At 39.9% G+C, this 20917-nt stretch overlaps 2 protein-coding genes across 2 annotated transcripts in view; one reads left to right on the forward strand and one right to left on the reverse strand.

The window, feature by feature from the left end:
- Window positions 1-20917, reverse strand: part of LOC120717724 (NLR family CARD domain-containing protein 3-like) — a 77643-nt gene that overhangs the window by 18039 nt on the left and 38687 nt on the right. The gene's annotated exons all lie outside the window — the stretch shown is intronic.
- Window positions 3800-20328, forward strand: LOC120717727 (GTPase IMAP family member 8-like). The gene is made up of 5 exons (XM_040005943.1): window positions 3800-3877; window positions 10368-10412; window positions 12202-12258; window positions 14953-15495; window positions 16135-20328. Exons 3-5 carry the CDS (start codon window positions 12222-12224, stop codon window positions 18861-18863), a joined length of 3309 nt encoding a protein of 1102 aa, XP_039861877.1. The 5' UTR covers window positions 3800-3877; window positions 10368-10412; window positions 12202-12221; the 3' UTR covers window positions 18864-20328.

Here is a 20917-nt window from a genome sequence, read left to right on the forward strand (position 1 = left end):
AAGACCTGGTGTAATAAATCTTTAAGGGGGACAGCCACCCACTCCAGAGTGGGCCCCTGATTGGAAGACCTTGTGCAATTCTCCCACACTGCGCATGAGCCAGTACTCCCAGCATCTTAATTACGACAAGGTGATAGCTCTAAATATTGTGCCTAAATTTATTTCCCCTTGTGGGACATATTGTGTCTTTCTCTTCACTTGTCATTATATTTTCTATTTTTTCCAGAAATCAGAAGAGTTTACAAAAGGAATAATGAAAATAAATAAATAAATAAAAAAAAAAAATAAGTAAAAAGCAGGCAGTTCAAAAAGGATAGGTTATATTACCTGTAGCTGGTTAATATACCTCGATATCTTGTAATGCTGATGCATTTATTGCGGGTCCCTTCTATACTGTTGCAGTCTTTCTCTGAGTGAAACAGGGCTCATTTGACTCTAGTGTGCATCTCATCGTTTCCTTTCATTGTCCATGTTAGTTTCTTGATCTGTGCCAACGGCGACCCTGGGGGTTTGCAGATAGATACTGGGAGGCCCCTGTCAAACATGTCCTTTGTCACCTCTTCAGCAGTATCGTAGAATGTTGTTCCATTTGGGTAGAATGAAGTTTAGCTGGAAAAGGTGTCTGGAAGCATATCCCTTGTGTTTTAGGAATATCTTAGCTTCTGTGTATGCCTTTCTCTGTTTGAGGACGTCAGATGCGTAGTCATGTTCCATATTAATCTGCTTACCTTTGAGGTGTGACGGATTTGAGAGTGAGGATCGTGCTTTAACCAAGACATCAGAACAATTCAAAGTTTCTGACGAGACTTTTTTAACCCTTTAAAATAATGTTTTACTTTATGTATATGTGTAGCATTAATTTTATTGTTTACTAAAGCCATTTAAATGTTTAGTAATAAATATCAAGTGACAAAAGCCAAAATAAAGTAATGTGATTTTTAGAATCCCCATAGGCTTTCAAACTCATTTAAAGTGGACTGAAGCAATGCAGAAACCTGTCGAGAATTTTTCAAATTCTTTCTGGAAAACGTCCTCTCTGCCTTTATTCTTTTTTTTTGTGAGGTGCTTCATGGACCACACACACGATGACAGCACAATCAGTGCACCTCACCACAATATTGTTTTTTTTCTTAGTCATCAAATGTAAGAATTATTTTTTAAAAAAGACCTCTGTGAACATGCAATATTTATATATTGTGGCTCAGTGGATGTAGTGAGGTAAGGAAATGGTCAGGAAAGTTCATCTGAAAGCTAATCTTCATACCTCTCTGACCTTTTGCGCCTCTATATTCCATCCCATGCGCTCCGATCTCAGGATACTGGCCTTCTAAACATTCCTAATGCCAGAAAAAAGACAATTGGGAGCGTGCTTTTTCTTTTCATGACCCATTTTGTTTGGAACAACCTCCCTCAAGATATTAGGCAGGCATGCTCTGTTCAGGTTTTTAAAGCTAAGTTAAAGAGCCACTTGTTCACCCTATACTACATGTCTTAATTCTGTGCCGATTACTTTTTAAATTCTTATCAGTTTTTAACTTGTATTGGGGTTTTTTCTGTATTGCTTTTATTTATTATAGCTGTTCAGCACTTTGTTTGAAAGTCATGATTATTATGATTATTATTAATTATGGCTCTGGCATTGGCATCTTCCACTTATTGTATTTTTAAATAAAGTGAGAAGTTTCTTGTCATCTGTCCATCTCTATGTGCATGCCAGCATAGACGTGTGGATTCAACAATGAGCACTGTGTGTATGATTTGGTGGTAACAATGGGAATACTTTAGTGTCTTAAACAAAATTTGACAAAATTGTCCCAAGCCCACAGCATCAGTAACTGCATCCCACACTCTGACAAAGTCATCCACTCTTAGATGCACCTACAGGGAGCAGAAATCTTGATGAGCAGAAGACTGCCATGATTCAAAACTCCATTCAGAAAAACCAGACCTGAAGGAAATTCAAACTCATTTATAAAAATCTTTTTTTTTTCTTTTTTTTTTTAATAATTGTGTAAATTTCTCTTTAGACCTAAATGATGGCTCGGAGAAATTTACATTTAAAAAAAAAAGTTGACTTCACGGTGTAAATACATAATAACGATGCAATACCAATACCAAATTTCCCCTTGTGGGACAATTAAAGGATTATTCTATTCTATTCAATAACAAATCAAGGTGCAACAGCATGAACTCTGCACTATATGTGAACTTAATTGGTTACAAGGAAGAGGATTTTGTATCATGCTAGCCTGCTATACAAGGTAGCAGACTAGCATGACACATATATACAGTACATAATGATGATACATGATACATACTCCTGAGGATGCAAACTACTCACAATAATATAGGGTGCATTAAAGTTTGCTTCATTCACAGCTGGCATGTCTTAAAACAGTGGTCTCAAAATTAAATGAGCTGTGGGCCACTGCTGGCACTGTTCTGCTACTTGGAAACTTAATTTTCCAGACGTACCCACCTGAGGGATTAATAAAGTTCTATCTAATCTAATCTAATCTAATCTAATCTATCTAGAACAAAAAAAAAACTAACAAGAAAACACCCACTAATATTTCAGAAAATGTAGAGTTTTTTTTTTTCATTGTATAACAAGAATGTATGATGGTGCAGACATTAATTAATATTAATTAATAATTCAGTATCCTACCTAACAACCCTCAGGTCAGCGGCCCATGTCCATTTAAGCTTTTATACAGCTTAAATGGACCTACAACTAGGAATGTTTGTAGCTAATTATTCTAATGGAAAGTCAAGTTGAATAAGAGAAAACCAAGTAACAATATTAACATTTGTCATATATAAACCTTTTTATTAAAAAATATTTGACTTTCACAAAGTTAGCAGTGATCATGTGATGTGGGGGTTTTGAAATATAACTTCAGAGCAGTGTTTCAAAACAGGAGCACACGGCTGCACATGTTTTCATGGAGTCATGACCAAGATCTACGAAACTGATCGTGTTGCAGCTAACACTGTAATGAGTTTCCTGCTGGCTTTTACAGTTCACATTTAGTAGAAAGGCGTGTTTTGGGGGCGGACTAACTCTTTTTTTTTTTTTTTTTTTAGATCCACCTGCTACATCTAGTTTGCAGAAAGAAGAAGAAGAGCAATATAACTTGATCAAAACAATAACGTGGTAAATTAACATACATGTCATGTGCCACAGGCCTGAGTAACACCGCCGTAGGTCACAAGCTTAAATAGATCCATGGTTTCTGTCCATGGAGGTGCAGTGATGCTTTTGTTGATTATTGCTATATGATATTGTGTGTGTGTGTGTGTGACAGAGAGAGAGAGAGACCTAAACATACAATTTATAAAGTGAAACATTTCCAATGAAGTATTTGTTTTCTGGGTGTGTAAGAGTGAACTGTTTACACACTAGTTCCACCTGTTTTTCCAGATTCAACCTTTCGTTTTCATTCTTGATCGCAGCAGGAGTCTTACCAGGTGAGTGAACAAAACATGGCAATAGTTAAACTAAGTAATTAATATATAAACGGATTTTAATCTCTCATCGATAGATAAGAGATTAAAATATAGCTGTGTGGTATATTACAACCTTATTAACTGAAGGGAAAGTAAAGAAGAATAAATATCACTGATAATCGTCTCCTTCCAGTTAAGTTTTATGTTAGTTACTAGCTGAACTTCAAACGAAGTTTAAATAGTCGATTATTACTCTAATACAATAAGCGTGCTTGATAAATCAAGTCAAAATGTATTTTTTTCTGTATTCGTATTTATTCTTCAGTCCACAAGAAAACAGCTGATTTTATGTATGTTTTGCCTTTACGGAGAGGCCCCGATGATGTAGTAAGTGTTAAATCGTCTTGATGCATGCTCAATCATCCAGGTAAGTAAATCCCAAAAGGCTGATTCTGTTCATCTGGACATTGCGTTTTTAGTTGGTGAATGAACTGACCTCCCAGTCCACTGTTCCTTCACTGGGTTGGTTTCAGTCATTATGCAAATGTTCTGTTTATAAGACTGGGGAAACCTGCAGTCAGCTGAGACTGAAGAAGTCACTTGGATGAGTGAAGAAACGTTTCTCCCACTGAAAACGTTACGCCCAGATGAACTTCTGAGATAAGTGGTAAATCATTAAAACTCACCAGAAGAAAGGTGAAAAACTGCGTCGTCAAACATTTGGGCTGTTTAAAGGCATTTGAAGACATTTCAGCTTCAGTGAGGAGGAGTCACGACTCTCTAATTTCGATATCTCACAGTGCTCCACACAAACTGGACTGGTCATGCAAAACGCAGCACCTGTATAAAAAAGGCCAAAGCAGACTGTACTTCCTCAGGAGGCTGAAGTCTTTTAACATCTGCAGGAAGCTCCAGAGGATGTTTTACCAGTCGGTGGTTGCAGGAGTACTTTTCTATGCTGTGGTGTGCTGGGGGAGCAGCACAGCAAAGAAGGACTCATCCAGGCTAGAAAAACTAATCAGGAAGGCTGGCTCTGTGGTCGGCATGAAGCTGGACACTATGGTGACAGTGGCAGAGAAAAGGACATTAAAGAAACTGCTGGACATTATGGACAATGCTGGGCATCCTCTGCACACTGTCATAAATAATCAGAGGAGCCTATTCAGCGATATATTGTTAGGTAAAGCAGTTTCACCCCGGTTCTTTTTTATTCCTTGGGCATCCAGAGACGGCACCGGACTCAGTAGTCATTTCACAAAACCTTTATTCATCTTCAGTTACGCATGCATCTTCTAGAAGGGGAGATGTGCAAGGCCGGTGTCCCTCTGCAGATCTGCACTTCTTTGTTTGTTTCCACCAGTTTTATAGAAGCGACCCCATCGAAAACCCACATGGTGTGCGCATACATACACAAACGCAGGGTTTGTGTATGTATGCGCGAGCACGTGAGTGCCTGTGTGTGCGCGCGTACCTGTATGTGTATGTGTGTGCACGTGAGTGAGTGTGCGTGTGGGTGTGTGTGCTTTGTAACAGTTAAAGCACTGTGTGTGTGTCTCTGTGTACGTGACTTCCTGTTAGTCATAAAGGTCCGTCTCCCCTGACCCAAGCTACACCAAATTCCTCTACAAAACATAAAAAACACAGTTAACAGATTACAAGCACTGAGACCCCCACTCTGCATCCACCAAGCCATTGGCCTCTTGTTGTCTTACTTTTACAGCTAAGCATGTGGAGAGTCTCCTGCAAACCTACTTCTAAGTAATGACAGTTATGAGCTTATATTACATTCAGGTACAAGCATCAGCATCCCCCAACTGTAGCTTCCTGTCTCCTTTTATGACAGGATGACCCCCAGTGTCCATAAATTCCTCTCCCTCTACACAATTACACACACTCTCAGGCCTATAGCTAAACCAAACTGAAACACACAGACAAATCCTTCCCTATTCCTCTGATCTACTGCTGGATGCTCTCATCTAAGCAAATTTAACACATTATATTCTAATAATTGTTTTCTTGTACTCACAATATATATATATATATATATATATATATATAAAAACACCCAGCACGCCCCTGCGGGCGGTTTATCCTTCAAGCTCGGGTCCTCTACCAGAGGCCTGGGAGCTTGAGGGTCCTGCGCAGTATCTTAGCTGTTCCCAGGACTGCGCTCTTCTGGACAGAGATCTCCGATGTTATTCCCGGGATCTGCTGGAGCCACTCGCCTAGCTTGGGAGTCACCGCACCTAGTGCTCCGATTACCACGGGGACCACCGTTACCTTCACCCTCCACATCCTCTCGAGCTCTTCTCTGAGCCCTTGGTATTTCTCCAGCTTCTCGTGTTCCTTCTTCCTGATATTGCTGTCATTCGGAACCGCTACATCGATCACTACGGCCGTCTTCTTCTGTTTGTCTACCACCACTATGTCCGGTTGGTTAGCCACCACCATTTTGTCCGTCTGTATCTGGAAGTCCCACAGGATCTTAGCTCGGTCATTCTCCACCACCCTTGGGGGCATCTCCCATTTTGACCTCGGGACTTCCAGGTTATACTCGGCACAGATGTTCCTGTACACTATGCCGGCCACTTGGTTATGGCGTTCCATGTATGCCTTGCCTGCTAGCATCTTGCACCCTGCTGTTATGTGCTGGATTGTCTCTGGGGCATCTTTACACAGCCTGCACCTGGGGTCTTGCCTGGTGTGATAGACCCCAGCCTCTATGGATCTTGTGCTCAGAGCTTGTTCTTGTGCTGCCATGATTAGTGCCTCTGTGCTGTCTTTCAGTCCAGCTTTGTCCAGCCACTGGTAGGATTTCTGGATATCAGCCACCTCCTCTATCTGCCGGTGGTACATACCGTGCAGGGGCCTGTCCTTCCATAATGGTTCCTCGTCTCCCTCCTCTTTCTTGGGTTTCTGCTGCCTGAGGTATTCACTGAGCACTCGGTCAGTTGGGGCCATCTTCCCAATGTATTCTTGGATGTTCGTTGTCTCATCCTGGACTGTGGTGCTGACACTCACCAGTCCCCGGCCCCCTTCCTTCCGCTTAGCGTACAGCCTCAGGGTGCTGGACTTGGGGTGAAACCCTCCATGCATGGTGAGGAGCTTTCTTGTCTTTATGTCAGTGGCTTCTATCTCCTCCTTTGGCCAGCCTATTACCCCAGCAGGGTACCTGATCACGGGCAGGGCGTACGTGTTGATGGCCCGGATCTTGTTCTTACCATTCAGCTGACTCCTCAGGACTTGCCTGACCCTCTGCAGGTACTTGGTGGTTGCAGCTTTTCTAGCGGCCTCTTCATGGTTCCCATTCGCCTGCGGGATCCCCAAGTACTTGTAACTGTCCTCTATGTCTGCAATGTTGCCTTCTGGTAGTTCAATCCCCTCAGTTCTGACTACCTTCCCTCTCTTTGTTACCATCCGGCTACACTTCTCCAGTCCGAACGACATTCCAATGTCATTGCTGTATAGCCTGGTAGTGTGGATCAGTGAATCGATGTCTCGTTCACTCTTGGCATACAGCTTGATGTCATCCATGTACAGGAGGTGGCTGACAACTGCTCCGTTCCGTAGTCGGTATCCGTAGCCAGTCTTGTTAATGATCTCACTGAGGGGGTTCAGGCCTATGCAGAACAGCAGTGGGGACAGAGCATCTCCTTGGTAGATCCCGCACTTGATGGTGACTTGTGCTATGGGCTTGGAGTTGGCCTCTAGTGTTGTACGCCACATCCCCATTGAGTTCCTGATGAAGGCTCTTAGGGTCCCATTGATCTTGTACAATTCTAGGCATTCCAGTATCCAGCTGTGGGGCATTGAGTCATAGGCCTTCTTGTAATCAATCCAGGCAGTGCACAGGTTGGTCAGTCTGGTCTTGCAGTCTCGGCTGATTGTTCTGTCTACCAGTAGCTGGTGTTTTGCGCCTCTGGTATTCTTGCCAATTCCTTTCTGTGTCCCGCTCATGTATTGACCCATGTGCCTGTTCATCTTAGCCGATATGATGCCTGACAGGAGCTTCCATGTAGTACTGAGGCAGGTTATTGGTCGGTAGTTGGAGGGGACCGGTCCCTTCTTGGGGTCCTTGGGGATCAGGACCGTCCGGCCTTCAGTTAGCCATTCCGGGTGTCTCTCGTTAACTAGCAGCTGGTTCATTTGTGCTGCCAGACGCTCATGGAGTGCAGTCAGCTTCTTCAGCCAGTAGGCGTGAACCATGTCGGGCCCTGGTGCTGTCCAACTCTTCATACTGGAGACCCTTTCTTGGATATCTGCCACTGTGATGGTTACTGGACCCTGTTCAGGGAGGTCGCTGTGGTCTGCCCTCAGATCCTCTAGCCACTGAGCATTGCCGTTATGGGTTGCATCCTTCTCCCATATGCCCTTCCAGTATTGCTCCGTCTCCAGCCTTGGTGGTGCTGTTCTCTTATTGTTCCCTTGCCACTGAGAGTACACCTTTGCTGGTTCTGTGGAGAACAGCTGGTTTATTCTCCTGCCTTCTATCTCTCTGGTGTACCTCCTCAAGCGGCTGGCCAAGGCTGTGAGTCTTTGCTTGGCAGTTTCCAAGGCCTCAGGTATGGACAGCTTGCTGTATTTCTTAGGCACCTTCTTTGTCGCACCTTTCTGCAACTCCGTTAGTTGGCTAACCTCCCTCCGTGCTACTTTGATCTTGCCCTCTAGCCTCCTTCTCCATGGAGGGTACTGCCCCTTGTCGCTGTTCAACTTGTAGCCAAGCATCTCACTGATCACTGCTGCCGTATTGTAGATCAGCTTGTTAGTGTTGGTAATCGTGGTTGTAGGTATTGCCCGTAGTGCTGCATTGACATCATCTAGCAGACCTTCTGAAGGTACTTCACGCAATCTTGGTAACCGGCTACGGGGGATCCAGGTTTCAAGCTTAGCCATGATCCTATTTTTCAAGTCAGTTCCTCTCGCACTCAACGATCCTTCTCCTATCGCACTTGGGGCTATGTACCCAATCTCGGGTGGGGGTGATGATATCGCCCCCCTGACCTGGCGTCCTGACTCCTCCTTGCCGTAGCATTTGTGTTGTACCTCGTCAATCTCTAGCTGTGAGAGCAGTCCCTTCTTTCGAATGTTGGAACACTGAGCTACTAGTTGTTTCGCCGTCATTGTGGATGTTGGGTATCGAAGAATCCATAGGTCCCTCATCCTATTCATGTAGCCCCTTCCGCCAGGGTTACTTGCGTAGTAGCATTCCAACAACGCCCTGTTTTCATCTCTTGCCCACCGATGCCTTCTTGTTCCAGTAGCCCACTTTTCGTCAGGGTGCCCTGGTTCCTCAACACCTGACGCGGACCTTGTTGATCCGGGCGACGTCCGAGCCGGCATGCCTTCATATTTATCTGTCTCGCTCATGTCTGCGGTAGGCTTGCTTAGCATAGGGGGTCTAGCCTTAGGACCCTTACTGGATACAGACGCCCCAGGCAGGAATTGAACTTGCGATCCCCTGTTCCAAAGGCATAAGTCCCGAACCTGGAAGTCCCGAGGTCAAAATGGGAGATGCCCCCAAGGGTGGTGGAGAATGACTGAGCTAAGATCCTGTGGGACTTCCAGATACAGACGGACAAAATGGTGGTGGCTAACCAACCGGACATAGTGGTGGTAGACAAACAGAAGAAGACGGCCGTAGTGATCGATGTAGCGGTTCCGAATGACAGCAATATCAGGAAGAAGGAACACGAGAAGCTGGAGAAATACCAAGGGCTCAGAGAAGAGCTCGAGAGGATGTGGAGGGTGAAGGTAACGGTGGTCCCCGTGGTAATCGGAGCACTAGGTGCGGTGACTCCCAAGCTAGGCGAGTGGCTCCAGCAGATCCCGGGAATAACATCGGAGATCTCTGTCCAGAAGAGCGCAGTCCTGGGAACAGCTAAGATACTGCGCAGGACCCTCAAGCTCCCAGGCCTCTGGTAGAGGACCCGAGCTTGAAGGATAAACCGCCCGCAGGGGCGTGCTGGGTGTTTTTTATATATATATATGGTGTATTTATGCCCATATCCTTACTCTCATTCGCCTTTATTGTATCTGTAACAACAACTTCTGTCGTGCTGTGCTACTGGAAACTGAGTTTCCCAGAGGAACCCACCCAAGAGATTATTACAGTTTCATCTAATATAATATAATCTTTAAGAAAAGTGCTGCTAGTTGCTCAAAAAATGTTTATTATACTAAAAAAAATATCAGATATCAAAAATATATACATTGGAATTTAGCAAATAAATGGAAAGATATTTTGAATCAGTTTCACTGTGTAAAAGAGTGGCTGGACCTCAGTGTCTCTTACTAATACACAACGTGCTCATATTAGTTATCGAGGAGATCAAAAATAGATATCTGTAACCAATAATAACATCTGGCTTCAATCCTCTGTCTTATATTTAACAAAAAATATTACTTTTAATACAATTACTGTTATATTTAATAATACAAACAAGAAAGTCTAGGCAAAATATGTGTGAAATTAAGACCATTATAAAACTGTTATTTATATTCCGTGATAATCAATTCATGTCTACAATGGTGCTGAAATGTCATTTATGACCAGGATATGTCCTTCAATTCACATGGTACTGAAAAGTGGTTATTTCACTTTTCTATAATTTATTCAAATGTTTTTTATTATAAATGTTATTTTTTACATTTTTATTAATTTCTTTTTCCAAGTTATCATTTTAAGATTACAGAAAAAAATAAATGCCGTGCCATACAGTTTGGTCCATGAAGTCTGCACTTCAGCTACTTGTTTATAGTTTAATTTAAAACAAATGATTTTGGAGCACAAAGGCAAGAACATTAAAACTGTCAAAAAATATATGATTTAAAGTGTATGTAACATGTGAACTGCTTTAACTTTTGTTAATTGTTTAAGAGAGTGAGATAAATCTGAAGTTGTTTTTTGTGCTTTGTAGATGGATGTGCTTATGGACTGAATTCCTTCACAAACACATATTCAGGTATTTGTATGCTTTGTTTTCACTGCTTATGTGTGTTGTTTACTATATGCAGAAATTTGTGCCATCAGAAACTGAATTTGAATAAGTTAAATTTGAATTTGAATTGCTCGGATTGAATCTGAATTGTAACTTGAATAAATGCTTTTAAAAACTGAATTTTTAAAAGCTAAATCAGCGTTTTTAGCTAACAGCTACAATAAGCATAAAAGTTACTATACGGCTATCATTTGTTAACATGACGCTTGTTCTTATACATTTAATACATTTATTACCAACCTGAGAGTTTATCCGCTGGTTATTCGACGTGACGAATGACTTCTGAAGTTCTTAATTCAGCTCAAGATGCTGTAGATTCCCGTCAGTAACACTTTCAGTCTGCTAGTAAAACGTAGTTCTATTAATCTGCGCTCATTACTCTTGAACCGGAACCAGATGTAAGTCCCAAAAAACTGAATATTGGAACTGAAATTGAATTGTAGAACTGAAACTGAATGGTGAGAAGTGAATCTGAAATTATTTGAGAGCTAAATTTTTAAAGGATAAAATACAGTTTCAAAGCAAATGACTTCATTTTCAAAACATAAAATTCAATTTCAATTTAGTGATGATCATTTTCAAACCAATAAATTGAATTTCAAATTAGGCTAATTCATATTCAGTTTGTAAAAGCATTTATTCAAGTTACAATTCAGATTCAATCCTAGCAATTCAAATTCAAATTTAACTTATTCAAATTCAATTTCTGATGGCACAGATTTCTGCCCATAGTTTACCTTCATCAATGGGTAACTGAAATTTTTGGCTTCGAGACTGGATTTGCCTCTCCATTTCTATACAATTTTAGGCCTTTATGAATCGATTCCATATTTTATAAGTAAACATTTTGAAACAAATTTAGATTAACAGAGGTAATAATCTAGTTTATTAAAGTCTAGCACTCTATAGTTGTTAGCAATCTTCCATTGATCTGTATTTTGGAAACCCACTTCTTAACCCAGAATTAATTTTTCTGGATTAGGTATTACTGCTGTTTTTTTTTCCCCAAAAAAAGACATTTTACTATCACTCTCAGAGCATTCTTTGGGGAGGGGGATGTGCTTCAGGGGTATCAAATCTGTTGATTCACTCCATAATACAGCCCATGCCCTGAAAACGACAACGTACTTACAATGCAAGATGGGCAAATATTGTTTGCTTTCCAGAAGATTACCATGAAATTACACATAACTTAAAGTTGTTTATGTTGTACATTATTTATTTACAGTACAATTTTATTTCTTTTTGTGCAGAATACCTGAAGATATGCAATATGTAACAGTGGTGAATCATATCTATCTAATAGACTCCAATTTGTTAAATGGAGAGTCCTCTTCACACACTGGGGTTAATTATGGAGTTCAACAGGGTTCAGTGCTAGGACCAATTCTGTTTACATTATACATGCTTCACTTAGACAGTATCATCAGAAGACATAGTATACATTTTCACTGCTATGCAGATGACACCCAACTTATTACCAAGCATTACCTTGGCCTCCAGTAGCACTGTGAGGAACCTTGGAGTCATTTTTGACCAGGCTATGTCCTTCAATTCACATATTAAACAAATATGTAGGACGCCTTTTTTCTCTTTGTCTTTTTGTATTAGCAATATCACAATTTGAATTAGGAAACAGGCTCTACATTACTTTAACTTTAATTTGTTCTTTTTCCACCTGTTTACCCAAATAATAAAAGTGTGATAAAAAATTAAACAGCTTAAATCATGTTTTTCGTTTTTTCTCTTGCAGTTCCAGAAGACTAATTAATCATGAAACGTAGGAACAGCATTTCCCCACCACCCAACAGTGAGTTTTGAAAAACACTCCAAGATATTTCTTGAAGAAAAAAATACAACTAAGTAGTGCTATATTAATTCAAAAGGAATAAATTAGTTATTGGTTAAAAATACCTGCTCAGAATAGAAGGTACCACAGCAAAGTTGGACACATTAAATTGAATATCCAGCTCTGGGAGTTTGTTGACAGTGACATTTATATTGATACATATTCCATACCTCTGTAGGACATTACAAAAGATTAGAAATTAAACTCTGCAGATGCAATTAAAGTACATACTTTAACCTTTATTTTAATGATGTCAAAAAAAATAGTTCAACACGTTCAAGTTGTTATTCGTCATATACAGGTAACAATGGCATATTACTATTAGCAATGAAATTATTAGGCTCAGATCATCCTCAATATTTTCACACAGAAAGTAAAAATGCACAGACGTAACATAAATAAGACATAAATAAGATACATTATATAAATAAAGAAGACATATATTAATAAAAAATATATGTCACATACGTAATGTGACCAGCTCAGATCCTCACTGATGTTAATCAACAGGAACCTGAAGTATCTGAACCTCTCCACCTCTGTCCCCTTGAGGTAAATAAGGTAAATGGTCCTCCACCATGCAGTCTACTGTAGTCCACGATGAGCTTTGGTCTTACTGACGCTGAGGAGCAGGTTGTCAGGGCTCTCACCTCTGCCCTGTAGGCAGGCTCGTCTCCATTTGAATTGCAGCTGATGATGGTGGTGTTGTCTGCAAATTTAATGATGGTGTTGGATCTGTGTGTGGCCCCACAGTCGTGGGTGAACGGAGTTTACAGCAGGGGCTGACTCACACATCCCTGGGGTACTGATCGTCAGTGTAGATGATGTGACACTGCTGATCCGTACCACCTTTGATGATGATGATTTTGGATGATAGTGTTCCTCTTAAGGCATGAGGGGACTACAGACAAAAACAGTGAGAGGCTAAAGTTGTCTGCCAAGACAGCTGCCAGTTTGTGAGTGCATGCTTTGAGCACATGACATGGGAAGCTATCTGGTCCGGGCCTGATGTTTCAGCTGCTGTAACAGACTTCATGTTTTCCCTGTACCGTCCCTTAGCAATATTATTGCTCATTTGGTTGTTTAGGAAGAGGGGGAAGTTTTAGGAGTGACAGCGAGAGAGAGAGAGAGAGAGAGAGAGTTTTGAGATGTGAGAGATTTGTGACGTTTAGCATGTTTGGAGTGTGTAGTTAAAGTGTTGTCTTGTGTAGTTAGTGTGTAGTGTTGTGGATAGTTTTGTGTTGTGTGTCAGAACAATGAGGCGACTGCTGTCTCCAGGTAAAAAAACAGGAGGAGTGATACACCTGCTGCTGTCAGACCATCTGTGATGTTTATAGTGGACAGAAATTATTTTTTACACTGGCACAAATAACTTATGTGGCAGAACACCTGATTGTTATGTAAATAGTTTGAAATGGTTATAAAAAAGGGTCAAAGGTAAATGGCTGCAAATAACTTGTGTATAGGATTTTAAAATTGACAATTTATATTTGCATTTAAAGTTATGAAATATGATTCATTTAAACATGCGTATAGGAATTTCTTTTACTTATGTATTATTCACATTATTTTATTGTATAATGCTTTGGTGCCACTGGATTTTAACATGTCTCACACTCATACAGTTAGACAGATGGTGGGAGTCTGGTAAGGAAGTTGGGGGAAGCAGACAACTCCACAGGAAAAATCTTTTGTCTCTTCGATGACTCTGGGAGGTAGCAAGGGAGTGTGAACCTTAAGGTGTGATACAGCTGTGTACTGCCTTTTGTTCCTGAAGAAGGTATTTAACTGAGAGCCATGCTAGGCTCAGAGAGAGACTCTGCTGACTGCCTGCCCCCCGATCATGCAGGCTCTCCACCAAGCTTGGTTTTCTGTTCTTTGTTTTGATTAAAGAATGTTAGCTACCGCTCACCGCTTGTCTGCAGGCTTTATTTAATGGAAAACTTCCACAACATATGTTTGTGGTTGTTACAGTAAAAACTATAATTTTTTGTACTTGAATGTTAAGCTTTTTGTCTGATTTTAGATCAATTGTGTTAATACAGTATGTCAAAATGAAAACATAACCGTAAATACAGACACATGAGGTTGTGCTGAAAAGAAACAAGGCAAAGTAAATAGTTTTTAAGGTAAAATGTAGAGGTAGTAGTAGTTAAAAATGGCCAATTATACCCTGGGCACCAGAGGGTTAAACATTTCTTTTTTAAAGTAACGCAATAGTTAATTTTCCTAGTAATTAATTACTTTTAGAATCTTGTAACTCAGTTACTAACTCAGTTACTTTTTTGAAGAAGTAACTAGTAACTATAATCAATTACTTTTTCAAAGGAACTTGCCCAACACTGTTTATTAAATGTGGAACCTGCATTTTATCTGCATCTTAATTTTTTCATTTCTAAATCTGGAAATTGTCATGATGTACTACACAATCTATGATTAAAAATGTTCAGACCCAACTGTATGTCTTCAACATTATTAAAGCTAAAACAGTACATGTGAAAACAAAGATGAAACATGTAAGTCATGGAGTTACATTTTAAATAAAACATTTTATATTATATGAATCTATAGTAATTCAAATGTATTATTTAGAACACATGTTGCATTAAAAGATTACATTTGTGCTAACCTTTAACATTTTTGTTACCATTTCAGTGTCTGAGATGAGGATTGTTCTGCTGGGGAACAGCTGGTCTGAGAGGAGTTCAGTGGGAAACTTCTTACTGGGAGAGAATAAATTTAACACAGTGGAAGAAGTTGACTGTTGTGTGAGCATTCAAAGCAAAGAAATTGTTCTTATCAACACACCAGATCTGCTTCATTCCAGCATCTCTGAAGACAAACTAAGAGGACATGTAGAAAAGTGTGTGAGGCTCTCTGATCCTGGCCCTCATGTGTTCCTACTGGTCATACAGCCTGAGGACTTCACAGAGGAACACAAACTGAGGCTCTGTGAAATCCTGAACATCTTCAGTGATTATTCTTTTGACCATTCACTGGTTCTGAAATCAACGCCCAGAGCAAAGTCTCGCATGTACAGTCAACCTTTAGAGGACTTGATCAGAAAGTGCAGACTTCAATCTCTGAGACGGAAATTCCTTGAAGTTCGTGAGTTGCAGTCAAAAATTAAGGAAATTATAGCGCATAATGATGGAAATCATCTGATTTGTCATCCAAGCACAGCTGGAGCCCCTGTTCGTAAGTCTATAAAAATATTTTGTAATAATGTTAAAAGTTTAAATCAAATTGGTCACAAGTTTTTAATTTTAATGAATTTGCAAGAATTTCAAGCTTTCATGTTGTCCTTATGGAGCATTGTGTGTTGAATTTTGATTATAAAAATGATTTTAACCCATTTTAAACCAAAAGTGTTCAACATCTGCTTCATCAGTTCATCTCTTTCCTGAAGTAAAGTTATGATATTGTCTGGTTTAATTAATGGAACTAAAACTGAAAGAACATTTCACCATTATATGTATACAGTTATAATTTAGTGGAAGTCCACTAAGTAAACCTTTAAAATCTTCTGTCCCAGAACATGTAAAACAAAATAAAAACCTCTTCTAAAACATAATCAGTCTTTGCATTGTACACTGTCCAGTCTGTTCTTGTTTTTCCACCTCATAGATTAGAAAAGCCACATGAAGCAGAGGCTGATTTAATGCTGTAATAGAAAGACATAAAAACATAAAAGAGAGTGAAGCATGAAATTATATACAAACTCTCAGACACACGTTTCATATGGAGTTCTTGTAAAATATATTTGACTGAAGTATTTAGTGCAATCAGTCCACTTTTCTTAACCTTTGAAAGTAATTCTTGTTTTTTTCTTCATAGAAAATGGACTCAGGATTATGCTCTTTGGAATGAGCCACAAAAAGAAAACATCACTCTTTAATTTTATCAGAAATGTTAAAGAATCAGGCTTTCCAAGAATTCTTCGAACCAGTCAAGTTTCCCATCATGGAGAGTGGAGAGGAAAACCATTAATAGTGGTGAAAACTCCCGACATATTCACTCTGCCTGTGGAGAGGGTAAGAGAGGAGATTAGGAGCTGTGTGAGTCTCTGTCCTCCTGGACCAAATGTTCTGCTGCTGTTAGTGAAACCTTCTGATTTCACTGAGGAGAACAGAAAAACTCTGAAGTTCATCCTGAGTTTGTTTGGTGAAGATATCTTTAAACACTCCATGGTCATCATCACACATGAGGAAGAGACAAGTGTGTCTGTGAAATTACTCCTCAGCGATTGTGAAGGTCGGCACTACAACATGTTTGAAAATGATCATAAACAGCTGATGGAGAAGATTGAAGACATTGTACATGAGAACAAAGGAAAATTCCTCAGAGTCACTGAAGAGACCATCAGACCACAGCCTGAATTCCTCAAACCATCTTTAAACCTGGTTCTGTGTGGGAGGAGAGGAGCAGGGAAGACTTCAGCAGCCAAGGCCATTTTAGGTCAGACAGAGCTTCATTCAGTCTCGAACTCATCAGAGTGTGTTAAACATCAGGGAGAGGTGTGTGGACGTTGGGTTTCCCTGGTGGAGCTGCCTGCCTTGTATGGAAAACCTCAGGAGGCAGTGATGGAGGAATCACTCAAGTGTATCTCCCTCTGTGATCCTGAGGGTGTCCATGCCTTCATCCTGGTCCTACCTGTGGCTCCCCTCACTGATGAAGACAAAGGAGAGTTAGAGACCATCCAGAACACATTCAGCTCTCGAGTCAATGACTTCACCATGATTCTGTTCACTGTGGACTCAGATCCTACAGATCCAGTTGTTGTTAACTCTCTAAAGGAAAACAAAGACATGCATGAGCTCTTTGAAAGGTGGGGAGGAAATTCAGTTGTTCTTAATATCAAGGAAACAAAACCAATTGTTGAGCTCATAGATAGAGTGGAAAAGATGAGACCTGAAGGACCCAAGTGCTTCACAACTGAGATGTTATGCAAAGCTCAGATTGAGAGGGTAACAAGACTTGATGCTGAACTGGAGGAAGTTAAACACAAGAGGGAGGCTGGACCTGATAATGGAAGTGATACTAAACAGTCCATCCGGATGGTGCTGATTGGGAAAACTGGCAGCGGGAAAAGTGCAACTGCAAACACCATTTTAAACAAAATAAATTTTTTATCCAAAGCCAGTCAGATTTCTGTGACCAGAGAATGTCAGAAAGCAGCAGGAGAAATTGATGGATGTCCTGTTGTTGTGGTCGACACCCCCGGCTTGTTTGACACGACTCTGTCCCATTATGAAGTTCGACAGGAGCTTCTGAAATGTATCAGCTTGCTGTCTCCTGGACCTCATGTGTTCTTACTGGTGGTGCCGATCGGTCGATTTACAGATGAGGAAAAAGAAGCCGTGAAAAAGATCAAAGAGATTTTTGGAAAGAAGTCAGGAAACTTCATCATTGTTACTTTCACCAGAGGAGATGAGCTTGAAGACACATCCATTGAAAGTTACATAAAAGAAGATTGTGCCGATTTCGTAAAAACTCTGATTAATGACTGTGGAGGCAGATACCACGTCTTCAACAACAAAGATCAAACAAACCGTAGACAAGTGACAGACCTGCTGATCAAAACTGAAGCCATGTTGAAAGAAAATGATGGCAGACACTACACCACTGAGATGTTCCAAGAGGCCGAGGCAGCGATACAGAAGAAAGTAGAGACGCTGCTGAAAGAGAAAGATGAAGACATGAAGAGAGAGAGGGAGGAGCTTAAAAGGAAGCATGAAGAAGAAATGCAAAAAATAAAAAAAGAAATAGAAGAACAGATCTCTAAAATTGAATCTGAGAAAGAGCAGAGTATGATTCAGCTGAAGCAGATGGAGGACTGCATTATCAAGGAGCGAGAGAACAGAGAGATAGAAAAGAAAATCAGAGAAGATGAAGACAGAAAGAAGACAGAACAGGAAGAAACTCAACGACAACAATGGAAACAAAGACTGGAAACTTTGGAGAAGCAAATAGAATCTGAATCAAAGGAAGAGCTCATCAGAGAGCTGGAGCACACCAGAGAAGAAACAAGAAAAGAGAGAGAGGCCTGGGAGATGGAAAGAAATGAATGGTGGGAAAAAAGGTATCAAGAAAATATACAGAGACGAGAAGCAGAAGCTATGAAAATTAAAAATCTCAAAGAAAAATATGACTTGGAAAGAGAAGTATATGAAAGGAAAATAAAAGAACATTGCATTAGATTAGAGGAGGAGGAAAGGAAGAGAAGAGCATTAGAGAAAGACTATAAAACTAAAATGGAGGAAATGAAGCAGAAATATGAAGATGATGCCAGAAATCAAGCTGAACTGTTCAATGATTTCAGAGAGAAATACACCAGGGACTTTGAATCACTGATAGATAAATATAACGAGGAGATAAGGGATCTGAAGGAAACATATGGAATATTAATGCAAAAGCAACAGGAACACAAGAATGAGTTTACTCTTTTGCACAAAGTCGCAGACCACAAAGAAGAAATGCTTAAGAAAGAAAGGGAGGAAATGCAGAAAAAGCACGAAGACAAATTAAAACAATTAAAACAGAAAAGCTGGTGCACCATTGCCTGATGAATTTAAACAACCTAGGACAACACATGAGGAGTGATCCGGATATCCATACCATTGAATAAATTTCAAATAAAAACAAAACACAACAGCTCCAGTTGCTTAAAAAGGACTGTGACTGCAGAAACAGCACTTCCATGATTTCTTGATGAAAAACAGAAATGTAGTCAGTTCTTTTTATATATTAAATATCATGGTTGGCTTTATAAAAAAATAATTTTAAAAAGATGATAAAAGAGGAAGAGACATGTAACGAGTAAGAGACCAACAGAGACTATCGTTGTTTTTTCATTTTGCAAATTAATACAGCTCATTGGCTCTGCAATGACAAATATAGGAGTTTGTTTTTTGTTTTTTTAAATCCTGTTCTGTCTGTCAGCTTTTTTGCAATTATAACTATGATCTGAATGTACTGTTGTGCCAAACATATTTTGATTTTCTAACATCAGCTTTATAGGTTCTCAGTAGCCTCGTCTTTTTCAGGTGTTTCTTTTATCTGTTTAGTTTTTTTTTTTATTTCAATTCGTGTTATTGTGTTATATGCATTTAGATATGTAACCACTCCCTCCATGACCATGTTCTACAGGGGCAAAGGCACATCAAGCCCCAAACCCTGGCCCAGGCATGCACACACACAGAGGCTCACTCACTCACTCAAACATACATAATGACATACAGAGACGCACAAAGAAACACATGTGATTTTTGACCATGTCCTTCAATGCACATATTAAACAAATATGTAAGACTGCTTTCCTCTGTACTGGAAATTTCTTTATTTTATGTATTAATGACATATTTTAATCATATCACATTGGTAATAGTAACATCACTTTCTCACTTTGGTATAGCAAGCTCACTCCTGACACCAATTGTATGCAATTGCATTGTAGACTTGAAGATCTCCAGACATCCTCCTTCTCGGGAGGTGACGGGTGGTCGTAACTTTTTTAGAGTGGGAGAGGGGCAAAGATGAGCTGGATTGAAGGTATAGAGATATATGATGTGCTGTGGAATGTTGTTTGCTTGAAAGTGTTCTGGAAAGGTATAAAATGGTTCAGGGCAGTGTCCTTCCTCAGAAAATTGTTTGATGTTTGATCTGAACATTTTCTTTTTTCTTCATTCTTGTCTTTTTCTGAAGGAAAAATAATATTTCTTCTGCTATTCTGATGAAGTGTGTAAAAGATTTTGGAATGGACATTTCACAGCCATTCTATTAGAGAGGTTCACCTCACCCTGCTCAGGTCAGAGGGGCTGCAGAAGTTTATCTCTTTGAGGTCAGAGAATCAAGTGACATTGGGAAGTCTCTGTCGGAATTAGAGACTAGTGTTACTGAGATTTCCAAAACCAATGTCCTAATGTCTTAAATAAGAAAACAAGATTTTGTCGGTGGAGTGAGGCTGCATATCTGTTGTGATTTTATTAATCTTTTAAATCAGTTAAATCAATGTGTGTGTGTGTGTGTGTGTGTGTGTGTGTGTGTGTGTATTTACTTGTTTTTAAAAATTGAGTGTATTGATTTGTTTTACTTCAATAAAAACATGTTTTGAAATTTTAACAAGAGTTTGTTTTCTTGAATAAACCATTGGTTTGATTATGATTTGACGACAATTAAGCTTAACTTTGAGGATCACGCATGGCCGAGTATAACTTTGATTGCAAAAAGCTTATTATGACCGTTGGCATCCAGGTAGTTTTTTAGGGGTGGAAAAAGTGCTTAAAGGTGTACAAGATGACATCAGCAGTAAGATTAACTTGCAAACTGTCACGGTCCTGGGTCTGTGACCCAGTGTTTTGCGTATGATTATTATTATTATTGTTATTATTATTATTATTATTGTAATTTGTTATTTCTGGTGTTTAATATAGGTTTGGTTGGGTGCTGCTGAGTTTTGTCTATGGATTTCCTGTTTTACTTTGAAGGTCTGTGTCGTACCACCGTTCCTGCCTGTGTGTTTCGTCCATATGCAATTTTGAGTTTTGTACTTTGGAAGCTGTGGTTCTTTTGAGTTCACTTCTGCCTCCGCGAGTCCTGCACTTGGGTCTTTTTCCCTGCC

This window comes from Simochromis diagramma, unplaced genomic scaffold (genome assembly GCF_900408965.1).
Source record: "Simochromis diagramma unplaced genomic scaffold, fSimDia1.1 OVJJ01000510.1, whole genome shotgun sequence".
In the NCBI taxonomy this organism is placed as follows: domain Eukaryota; kingdom Metazoa; phylum Chordata; class Actinopteri; order Cichliformes; family Cichlidae; genus Simochromis; species Simochromis diagramma.

Excerpts from the sequence above, each read along its gene's own strand:
- LOC120717727 (XM_040005943.1), top strand. The coding sequence starts at position 12,222 with ATGAAACGTAGGAACAGCATTTCCCCACCACCCAACA. Across the intron at positions 12,259-14,952 it reads CATTTCCCCACCACCCAACA|TGTCTGAGATGAGGATTGTT; the intron begins GTGAGTTTTGAA and ends TTACCATTTCAG. Across the intron at positions 15,496-16,134 it reads CACAGCTGGAGCCCCTGTTC|AAAATGGACTCAGGATTATG; the intron begins GTAAGTCTATAA and ends TTTTCTTCATAG.